At 33.1% G+C, this 12314-nt stretch overlaps 1 protein-coding gene across 3 annotated transcripts in view; it reads left to right on the plus strand.

Annotated features, from left to right (window-relative positions):
* The window catches only part of CNBD1 (cyclic nucleotide binding domain containing 1), a 457457-nt gene that overhangs the window by 204773 nt on the left and 240370 nt on the right, over nt 1-12314 (plus strand). For all 3 annotated transcript variants that reach the window (XM_053896366.1, XM_053896367.1, XM_019453410.2), the window contains exon 5: nt 10517-10662. In XM_053896366.1, coding sequence (XP_053752341.1) covers nt 10517-10662 — 146 coding nt within the window. The remainder of the gene's footprint in view (nt 1-10516; nt 10663-12314) is intronic.

A 12314-nucleotide genomic window follows, 5' to 3' on the forward strand; every position in this document is an offset into this window, starting at 1 on the left:
ATAGATATTCAAATACAAATATGTAAATGTTTTTATTACATATATGTCTGCAACTCTATCCTTTCACCCATCCATCCATCTGATACATATGACTATTAGTGGCTTTGCTAAACATATATTTCCCCTCAAATTATGGAAAAGTTAGAACTAACGAATTAAATTTAAGTTTGTAGATTTTCATGGTCCTACCATTAGATGAGAATAGAATATATCTTGAAGGTATGCTCTTAAAGAGAGGAATAACAGGATATTTCTTATATTTAATTTTTCCTGGTTAGCATTTTGACAGTAACTGAAATATAGTCAGAAATTCAAGACAGTAAACATAACAGATTATTTTGGACTGGAAATTTTCAAATTGGCATAACCAGTTGGCCATCTAGACAAAGGAAGTGTCTCTAGTCATGATATCAATAATACTGGTGATACTAGCTTTACTCCTGTGGAAAGATGAATGGACTGACAATGAATTGTACCGTGTGTTGTTAGTCCCATTAAATTCACTTAACGTATTCCAAACTGATTTTAAGAACTTGACCTACTAGATGGAATTTTTCATATATAATATGTAATATCCTTCTACTTGATTTTAATTCATTATCTTACAATATTCTAATCCATTGTCTGCAGCTAGACAAAACTTTCAAAAATGCAAATATGTCAGTTATTCTTCTTTATAAAGCCCTTGGATGACTTTACCTTTCCTTCTGATAAGGTCTAAAATTCTTCACAGGAATTCTTTACATGCCCTCTAGGATTTCACCCTGCCTGTCTTTTTAGCATCACTTTATGTCCAATTTTCTCATTGCCATCTCTGCTCCAACCACTCTGGGCTTTCTTCATTAATCTTGAATACTTGACTCTGGACCTTTGGACAAGCAATACATGTTCAACACTGTTACCTTCCTTTTCTTCATTTCCCAGGTTATCCTTCGGGTGTCAGTTTACACATCATCATTTCCGGGAAATATTTTCTGACAACTCTAGACTAGATATGTCTCACTATTACTTTCCATAGAATACAGTGCTGTACACTTTCACAGACATAAGTTGAGAGAGAGGGACAGAGAGAGAATCCCAAACAATGCAGTGCAGACCTGATGCAGGGCTCGAACTCACAAACCATGCGATCATGACCTGAGCTGAAACCGAGTCAGATGCTTAACTGACTGAGCCACCCAGGCACCTCTGACTTTCTTTTTGAATTTAAGTTTGTGTGAGGCTAGGAGCATATTTGTCTTTATATTATGTATGCCAAATAGTAGAATAATTATTTATTTAGAATAATACCTGAAATTAACCATTGCACAAAACTATTTGTTGAATAAACAAATGAATGAGTGAATGGCCAGACAGTAGAGGCATTTTTTTTTTAGCTGAACTCAAAAATCCAAAATGTAGGTAGATGCTGTTGCTTGCCTTCTGAATATGACATGTAGTTATTTCGTTCCTTTGAGCATAGAAAAGAGAAATAGGGTGATTAAGTTAAGAATAATTAAGATTCCCAACAAAATTGCCTGTCAGTTTCTTTTACAGAAAAATCTGTCTCATCAATTTTGTGCCTTGGAAGCAGCCATTTCAAATGTCTAAGCATAAAAAATATAGAAAACCTTAAATAAAAGTTGTAAGCATCTGTATAATTCAGTAATCCATGAATATTTTGTTTACTGCTGCTAAGTGTGTTAAGAGAGCAAGATACAGGCAACTTCTGAAGTACATTGATCCTTGAACAATGTAGGGTTTAGGAACACCAGACCCCTCCACCCCACCCCCACCCCATGAAATTTAAAATCCATGTATAACTTTTGACTCTGTAAAAACTTAAACTACTAATAGCTTACAGTTGATGAGAAGCTTTACCGACAACATCAGCAGTCTATTAACATGTATTTTGTGTGTTCTATGTATTTATATACTATATTCTTATAAGAAACTAAGCTAGAGGAAAGAAAATGTTATTAAGAAATCCATAAGGAAGAGGAAATTAATTTACAGTGCTGTACTGTAAAAAATCTGCATGTAAGTGGACCCACACAGTTCAAACTCGTGTTGAGAGTCAACTGTATTTTGGAGACCTTACTTATGCTCTTTTTTTATGTGGCTATTGCTAAGCACTCATGTCTTATGGGCTGAGTTTGTGAAAGATTCTAGGGGAAGTGCTCTTTGATGAACTTCTTTTCCTGAGGATTCTCAAAATTCTCAAGTTTGGTGTTAGAATCATGAATACACAGAAAGTTAAGCTATTTGAAACTTGTTTTATGATGCCTTCACTCTTTTTACAGAAATTCTAGTTAGCAGCCTTGTTTATTATTTTCTTTAATCATGTCCTTGTAAAATGAAGGGAAATCTGCAATTCTATTCTGATGGTACAATATGTTTTTTAATTTCTTCCCTTCCATAAGGAAAAAGCACATCTATCCTCCCCCCAAAACAAGGAGAAAGTTGACATTTAAAAAAATTATCTATTTTCTAACCATAAAAGGTTTTTTTAAAGCTTGAGGAGTTAAAGTTGCTGTCACTGATCTTTCAATTTTCAACTGTGTGTATAAGAATAGCAAAGAGAACCCAAATCATGCTGTGATTCTGATGTCTGCACTCCATATGAATGACCAACTCAATTTCTGGAAAAACTGATAATAATCAACGTTTGTCATATGAATTTGGATGATCAAATAAAATCAGTTGTTATTCTGTTCACTCATCCTTGACTGATTAGGCAATTCAAATGAGAAGTCAGACAGAAAGTGATGTGCATATTAATGATTAATGATTCATGAAAAATTTCAAGTACACACTGGATTCCAGAAAAATAATTTTATAGTGAATTACTTGAAAAAATACAGGGAAAGTGGATAAATAAATGACATGAGGAGGGTTGCTTTTTAAAACCCTTTTTAATAATTTTGTAAGTGTCATAAATGCTGCTTCGAAAACTATTAAGGAGGCCCAAAGGTATGCATGTGTGTATCCTTTAATTAAGGTGATCTTTTTAGTTGGATTTTTCTATCCCACTAATCTCTGGCTCACAAAACATTTGATGAAATGGTCTGTACCTTCTAAAGCCCAGAGATTTTAGCTGTGCAATTTTTGAAAATGTTCATATATCCTCACACATAAGGGCCTTGAATTTTGGCAAGTTTTGGGGATCTTTGAGGAACTCATGTGGCTGGCATACAGGGAATATGTTCTAGGGGCAAATATAACCAAATGTAACAGATTCCCAGGTATTTTGCGCTCAGCCAATGATTTACTGTGCCATTTCTACCACTTTTTCCCCAGTTGTAAATCTGAGGCAATTCCTCCATAGACTCTGATTCAAGCTCATGATTTACTTTTCTCTGTGTTTCTGACTTCATGTGCTTTTTTTTTTTTTAAACTTACCTTTCACTCCAGGTTCAAAGCCTTCTGTTTTTAATCAACCTTGACTAATACTATTTTCTTCTTATTGTTTCTTTTGCTTAACTCAGAGGTAGATTTACCTTGAAAGTAATGAAGCTTAAACTTTAGATCTGTCATTTGATTTGCCTGGGTCCCATCCAAGACCCTGAGAGAAGCCCTAGAAATGTAATCACTTGCTCACAGTTTCTGCAAAATGTGCATAAGTAAGATATTTTGACTGTGATCACTTTTTTTCCCCTTTGCCAGTGAATTTCCTTTACTTATATTTTACTTTCATGGCACCTGGCATTGGAGTGGCTTCAGCCCTTTTGGGGATTCAGTTTATGGAAAATTACGTGAGAGATATATTTGTTTGGTCTGGTGAGATATAATTTTTGATTCTTAGTCACTGCTACATATTCAAGTTATTGCTAGTTATGCATGGGTGGAAATGGGTATCAGAAACAACCCTACCACACAGAGTGGACTCAACAGCATCTTGATGTTAATAAACAGAAACAGAGCTCTTATCACCATATATAACCATTCCATAGCAACCTAGTACCAGGAACATGTGGGCCATGGACTGGCACATACTTTAGAATATATGGAGAGAATTGAATCTGTGGAAAAGCTTTCAAATCTTATATTTCACAGATGAAAGAAATGTGGATATGGATTTTCCAAAATTTGATAGGAATCCTGAAAACTTATTTATTAATAATCAGTTATGAAGCTAAAAGAAGTATTTCTAAATTATTAAGAATAATTTTAAAAATTCTACCAACCAAGCTCAAGCAAAGACTCTATTCTGTCAATAAAAAATAATATAAAATTGTTGCCATGCAAGGAAGTGAAAATATATAAGAAATGCAGGAGAAATTTTATAAAAATAAATATAATAGATGTTGTTAGGCCACTAATTAATAAAAGTACTATAACATTTTTCTGGATCTGGGATTTTTAAAAACCATCCAGCTTTTAAAAATTATAATTTTTAGTTTCTTCTCTTTCTAAATAACTACAAATGACTCTTGACTATACAGGTTTAAACTGTGCAGTCTACTGAAACATAGATTTTTTTTTGATAAATACAGCATAGCACTGTAAATATATTTTTTCTTCTTTGTGATTTTCATAATAATGTTTTTTTCTAGTTTATTATAAGAATACAGCATATAATACACACAACATACAAAATATGTGTTAATCAACCATTTATGCTTAATCAGTAGTTTCTCATCAATAGTAGGCTATTTAGTATATAAGTTTTGAAGGAGTTAAAAGTTTTAAGTAGATTTTTGACTGTGTGGGAGGGTTGGTGCCCATAACTCCTGCATTGTTTAAAGGTTAGCTGTATTCCCATGTGTACCAAGTTTTTAATTTGTAAATTTGTGTTCTTTTTTATTTATGTGTCTGACTCAACAAAACCTGGAATAGCCCCTGCCCTAACTCAGTTACCCTAATACTGAAAATAAATGAAAATCACTAGAACTTAGTATGATGGCTAAGTGTTTGGGGATCTAGGATCCAGAGTGAAAATGTCTGCGATAAAATCCTGGCTCTACTATTTATTATCCATATGACCTTGGGCAAATTATTTAACATGTCTAAGACTTAACTTTCTCATTTTAGAAGGAAGTTATTGAACCAGAACATGTAATTCCTTGTAATTATATGATAAATAAAATAAAATATAGTGGGAAATCAACTAATTAAAATGATAGAATATCCATGTTGAAAGGAAGCTTGCATTTCGTATAATTTTCCATCAGTGCTTGGATTTTTCACAGCTCCTTCAGGTGTACCTTGTTGGTACATGTAGAAACTATACCTTGTGTGGAAACTGACCTGTTTTCCCATTCCTTAAACTAATATAGTTATACTTTTTTTTTAAGTTAGCTTTTATTGACTTTATTTATGGGCACTCTATGTAAAATTTAGGTTGAACAAACTGCTCTGTTTTTGAATACTACTGCTCTTGTACAATCCTTTTATAAAAGAATCACATAGTAGTATTAGTGAAAATATAAAACTTGAAACAAGTGATAATCTATTCTCCATCTGACCTGATTTCTTTATATAGAAATGATAAGATGTTATTTAAAAGAAAACAAAACTGACCACAGCATATTCTGCCTTCTAGATCAGAAATTAAGCATTCAGTGAAAATAGGAAATTAACAAGAAACAACTAGAGAAACATAAGCGTCCCCAAATTCTCCAGAGGATTATTAAGTTTCCAACGGACATGAGACTGAGCCTCCTGTTGATTTCTATTTAGTTGGTTATTTTTAACCATTATTGAAAGAAAGTGTGAACCCCAACAAGCAGGAGGACTTTGTGGCCGTGTGTTTGTGGGTGTGTGTGTGTGTCCACAAGGATATATCTATTTTATTGTTTTTAATATTTTTAATTGTACCTTTTAATTAGAAAAAACAGACCTCTTTATAACCTCTATTCATAATTGCCAGACAGAATAATCTTAATCCCTCTTTAATTTGACAGTTTTTCAAATTTGTGGATCAGCTCTATCACAAAATATCTTTTTTTCCAATTAAAAATTGATTGTTTGTGACAGGACCTTTTCTTTGATGCTTTTAAATCATTGAGAAGTAAAAAAATTAAAAAGCATCTCTTATATTTACTTTCATTTTGAGAGACCTTCATGGGCCTTCTGGTAACCCTTCATAAATGAAGTCTTGCAATCAGAATTACTTCTGGGTTTCTTTGTTTGTCTCTCTTTTCTATTTGACTACAGAAGAATAGGAAGCTATCTTAACAGAATTTCTAATACCTAGGTAGTCAGATAATTCTTCAAATTAAACAGCTTAGGTATTTTAAATTAGTGTAAACAAATAAATAATTAACAGAGAGATTATGCAATTCTTTTGCCAAGCTATACTCAGCAATTTAGAATGATAGCTTAATGAATGAAATGATACAGACTTGATAATTATTATTTCAGGTATGGCCTAGTGTATGTTATCTTGTTTTAACGGGAAAGGAAACCAGGTGATGGCAATAGCTGAAGAGATAAATTGACACTTTAAATCAGTTATGTAAAGGAAACAATCTTTAAGAAGGCAGTAATTTCTGAATCATTAAGTTATGGTTCATAAAACTGAATGTCTGCAGTGACTATTTTAATTATGGTATTTTTCGATTGTAAAATCAGATCATTAAGATTCAGTTATAATCTTGCCCCAAGAGTATTTCTGATATATTTTCAATTATACAATGTATGCCTTAATAATTTGTCACCAACATTGTAGGTTTATCTTTCTACATAAGATTTAGCATTATATCTCTGATTCTGTAATAACCTAGATGATATCTTCTTGAAAAGATGCAGTCAAATACTTTAACTATTTCTCTGTTATTGACTACTTATTCTCAATTTTTAATGTATTACCTAAAGCCATTATGTGAACCTTTCTACATATAGTATTTGACTCTGTTTTAAATGAGAAAATTTTGTACTTTTCTCATTCATTTATTTTGAGTGTCTAGAATTATTCTATTTAAATTTAGTTTTTGTGTGTGTGTTTGTGTGTAGTGTGTGTTAACAGCATGCTTTGTTCATCCCTCAGCAATTTTTAGTATTTCAGCTTCATTTTTATTATTATTAGCTATGTGTCCTTAAGGAAATTAACTTCTTTGATTCTCAATTTAAATATTGTTTCTTATAACATATTCCACCATTGTATTATCCCCTTTCTTGTACTTGACTGTTCTGATTTACTCTTGTTTTATTGGCAAACATCCTACCCAAGCTTAATGGCTGTGTTTAAGTGTTTTGTAATATAAGTTGATTATATTTCTTTGGTGAAATTATCAGTGTATGCAGACCAACTGTTCCTCTAGCCACTGCCAGAAGGACGCAGTCAATCACTGCGTGTATGTGCACCACTTCTTGGGGAAAAGAATTGTGAGTGGAGTAACTCCGGAAGACTATATATTTTTACTCAAGAGTCTTTAAGTTCTTGAAGAAAAACCATATAAATCAGCCAGCATGGGAAACTAAACTTTGTGTATCCTCAACATTTAAGTTAATTGGAGCTTGTATCAGAAGAGATGTAATATTGTTATGAGGAAAATGTAAGGATTTTGTTTTGTTTTGTTTTGCTTTAACTCTTTAAACTAGTAGATTGGGGACTGTTAGATTACATCAGTTTTAGAAAAATGCAGAAGCCCCATTTCACTTGCACACCTGAGTAAATGTGAGTGAAGTCATAGAGGCTTTAAGAGATTCATAACTAGTATCCCATTACCCCAGAGATACTCACTGAAGTGATTGAACTCTCCTCTTACCACAAGAAATGGGAAGAATTAGATGAAATAGAAAAAGTCAACAGGTTTAAAAGAGCCTAAAAAAATCTAGATCATGTGTATCTACAACTGGAAACATTTAGGAATTCAGAGGAGGCCAACATGGATGCCAATGGCTATACATGATAGTTTCAGTTAATCAGATGCCAGTGCACCTAGGTACCCATCATCAGAAGCCAGCTACGCAACTTGTCACAACTCTATAATCTCTTATGTTTGATATAATCACCTGGAGAAAAAGGAGTAAAAAGAAAATCCTGAAATTATTTTGTTTCCAACTGATATACTTCCAAATACGTGGAGTATACTAACATTTTGCTTTTTGTAATCAGCTGCATTTAGGACTAGAAGTAGACATAGAGGTGACTAAATGAAAATTCAAGGGAATAACATTTTCTTTCACACTGTTGTATGTGGTTGTATGATAACTCATAATGATAATAATGATAACAATGACACTATTAATTAAAAAAACACCAACTCCTTACTACTAATAATAGTTTGGGCATTATAGTTTTCCAAACATCTCTCAATGTGTGAATTTTTCTTTCTTGTTAATCCAATTTCTTTACCAACAGCTTTTGTATATTCAGCGTAGGCCAGAAAGCTGTGGTAAGGAAGGAGTGGGTATAATGCATGTAAAAATGTTCCCGACAAATAGTAAAGGTAGAAACTGAGAGGGAATTGAGAAATTGAGAAATTGAGAAGCCCACTTTTTAGACCTGAATGTCTTGATTTATCATCCTGAGGATGGTAAACACATGCTTGTATGTTAGAATCAGTTGAAAAGTTTCAAGGGGATTCAGAACAATGGACGGTGCTGATCATTTGTCAGGGTTTCTGATCTGTCTCCAGTATCTTCTACATACCAGTAACCAAATCAAAGTTTCTGCTCTAGACATTGTTTTTAAGTCCTTGATTATTTCTTCTCCCTGTGCCTGCCTTTCTCTTAATGTAGGCTAGCTACCTTAAGTTCTGAAAGAATAGGCTTGGTTGAGAAGGCAAAGCTTTTTTTTTTCTTTTTTTTTTTTTAGTATAGAGAGAAAGAGAGAGACAGCATGGGTGGGAGAGGGTCAGAGAGAGATGGAGACACAGAATCGTAAACAGGCTCCAGGCTCTGAGCACAGAGCCCCATGTGGGGCTTGAAGTCACAAGCCTTGAGATCATGACCTGAGCCAAAGTTGGACACTTAACAGACTGAGCCACCCAGGTGCCCCAAGAAGGCAAAGCTTCTAAGAAGATCTTTGGCACAGGTTAAGTGCCTATATGTAATTAAGAAAACTTAATAGACCTTTGATATCAAGTCTCTTTCAATTTTTAAATTTTTTTAATGTTTATTTTTGAAAGAGAGAGACAGAGTGTGAGTGGGAGAGGGGCAGAGAGAGAGACACACACACACACACAGAATCTGAAGCAGGCTCCAGGCTCTGAGCTCTCAGCACAGAACCCAACACAAGGCTTAAAATCAGGAACCATGATATCATGACCTGAGCTGAAGTCAGACACATAACCGACTGAGCCACCCAGGCACCCCTCAATTTTTTGTTGTTGTTGCTCCTGCATGGGAGCAAGAAACACTTGGCTTTTATAATCATGCCCTGCATTTCTGGATCTTCTATATTGCTTTTTATTTATGCTTGAAAACTGGCCAATTTTAGCCAGCTAATAAGACATTGCAACAAAGAAGTAACTTTGAGCAAACAAAACAGTAACTTCCGGGCTCTTTCCAACTACTTTCTGTGAGACAGCTGGTTTCTAAGGCACTTGGTATGCCTTCCAAATTATTTCACGCAACTAATATAGCAAACGTTTTGCCTTTTTTTTGGCCTGTGATATTAATGCTATTTTTAATGCTAATATTTATTACTGCATCTGAAATACACACTTTTATCTAGGATGTTAACTAGGAAGCCAGTTTTCTCAAGAATATGTCTTAAGACTAACTACTACACTACACTAGTATTTTTCCAACTTTTTTACTACAACCTACAACAAAAAACACAATATATATTATCATCCAGTAAAATGCACACACAAACACATGCATATCAGGAGGCTTAACTGGACATCACATCTAAATTGGAACTGTTTCTGGCAAATTTGAGTTTATCCAAAATTCCATTACCAAACTGATTTTTCACAATAGAGTTTTTTAAACTGCTTGAAAAATACTGAGCACTTAGCAGTAGGATGATAGGTGAGTCTCTTGAGAACTTAGGATAACATTAATTTTGTATCTTTATTATGGTATTATATTTAATAAAGAGGGAGTTTAATGATTGAAGCAAATAAATATCATCCATCAAATGATGAGTGTGTTTTATTTAAAATTACATATGCATTTTTCAGTTAAAGTATTTATCAAATGTTAAATTGCAGCATCATTTGCTCTAACTTTCATAGTACTTGGAAAGGATCAAAAGTATACAATGGGTAAAAAAAAATCAATCTTTTTACTATATCAAAGATGTTTTAATTATTATGACAACTAATAAGAAAAGATACAATCTTACTATTAAGGCACTGAGTTGTCTATAAAAAGAAGGTAAAGGCATTATGTAATTTCCTGAAGTTTAAACTTTCATGGCTGAAACTTATGCATCTTAGTGTTGCAAGGAGAGTAAATTCTAAAGTTGATTACCAAGACAAAATAGAATATCTTCATAGGTATCCTTAAGCAAGCCTTAAATAAAAAAAAAAACACACAAATTTGAAAACTCAAAAATCAAGAATTTTTTTTGGTTTGTTTCTTTGTGTTTAAGCTGCATTTTCTCAATTTGCAATCTTTTTGTTGTTGTTACTTTCAGGCCCATTTACAGGACATTGCGTGAACACAGAACTGTGTGGAAGATGCTGAAAACAATTCCAGATTTGACCTCTCAGCTAACTGATGAGCATCTGAAAACACTTAGTAGGAGTGTCATTTCTGAAACCTGGGTAAAAGGCAGCACAGGTAACAGACTAATCTGGAGGGAAATTTGGCAACATAAAATGTATGTCACTATTTTGAATTCTCTGTACTATTCATATTTTCACTTGATATGTTAAAAGTGTACCGTTTCGGTGTATTGTGTTTATAGTTGTAAATAGTGAAATGAATAACATTCCACATTTTAGTACATGTTTTAAAGATATACGCTAGTATTTTCTCCACCTTGAGTATGCATCAGAATCACCCAGAGGACTCATATTGCTGTGTTCAGTTCTAAAGTTTCCAGTTTGGTAGGTTTGGGATGGAGCTTAATTGTCTTTTCAGTAATATTGCAGGTGATAGTGCTAGTATGGGGACCATACTTTGAAAACCACTCATTGATATACACATTTGATTACAATCTCGCATTTATTTTCAGTTATGACAGTAAATGGCCATGGCAATTATTTGACTTATCCAGATACTGACCCAGATATTGGGCAAAAAGAACTCTCCGGACAGATTTTGGTTTCCCAATTTTAAATTTCTAGTCCCCTTATCAAGGATTTATTGGACGCATTAATAAAAGTATTTTATATTTTGATTTTTGAGGGGTATACAAATGTACACACACACAAAGTCACATACGCATCTAACCCAACAGAGTTCAGCACCATTTTCTGCATTTGTCAAATACCTATTAGAAAAGAAGAATTAAGTTTATTTAATACATTCTTTGTGTCAGGAGATATCCCTTACTTATTCCTCATAGGAACAAATAAAAGAAATTATTATTATTCTCTCTGGTTGAGGACCATAAGGCACAAAATATCATGCAGAATATTTCTGATTAAAATTAAATTTCAAACATACTTTAGCCTTAATGCTAACCTCATTCTCTGTCCATTATGCCACTGTTTTTATACAGAGTCTCTTCTGGGATCATGGCATTTAAAATCTAACTGTTTAATTTTGGAGAACATGTGTCTATTGAAATATGTTATATGTGTATTGACATGTTTCAAGAGTTTTCCCCCAATGGCCATCTCTCATAATTAGTTTCATTTAATCTGACATCAAGCAGCGAAAATTAAATCATAGGAGTTTTGCAAAGGATAAAATGATTTTGAAAGGCAAGAAAGAACATTCAAAATTGCTTTGCATTAGCTTGAGGACAGTAATTTCAAAATTAATTTGTTTTACCCTAAATCCCTGAAATTATATTTGTTATGGTAAAAAAAAGATATGGAAACAACCTAGATGTTTTCCAATAGAAGACAGATTGCATTATGATACATCTTTTCTATGGAATAGAAGACTACATTATGATACATGTTTCCAATGAAATCCTAGGCAGTTGTTAGGAAGAATGATCTCTGTATATATACACATGAAAACTTACTAAACGTATTGATAACAGTGGATACAAATAGAATAATTGTGGAATTATATAAATAATATGATCATATTTTCACATATTTATGAAAAACTTGAAGTTATAGATATGTAAACATCTGTATATATACATATATAAAAACTCATAATAAAAAATACGTAGAAGTAGATCCAGAAAGCACTCCAAAAATAGGCATTTTAAAAATCATTACCATGGTGGAGGGGAGAATTGAGGGAGTGAAAGGAAACAAGTTTTCTTTTATATATATATTTGCATTGAATTTTTCACAATAAGTCTA

This window comes from Panthera pardus, unplaced genomic scaffold, assembly GCF_024362965.1.
Source record: "Panthera pardus isolate Hobbes unplaced genomic scaffold, ASM2436296v1 HiC_scaffold_7, whole genome shotgun sequence".
NCBI lineage: Eukaryota > Metazoa > Chordata > Mammalia > Carnivora > Felidae > Panthera > Panthera pardus.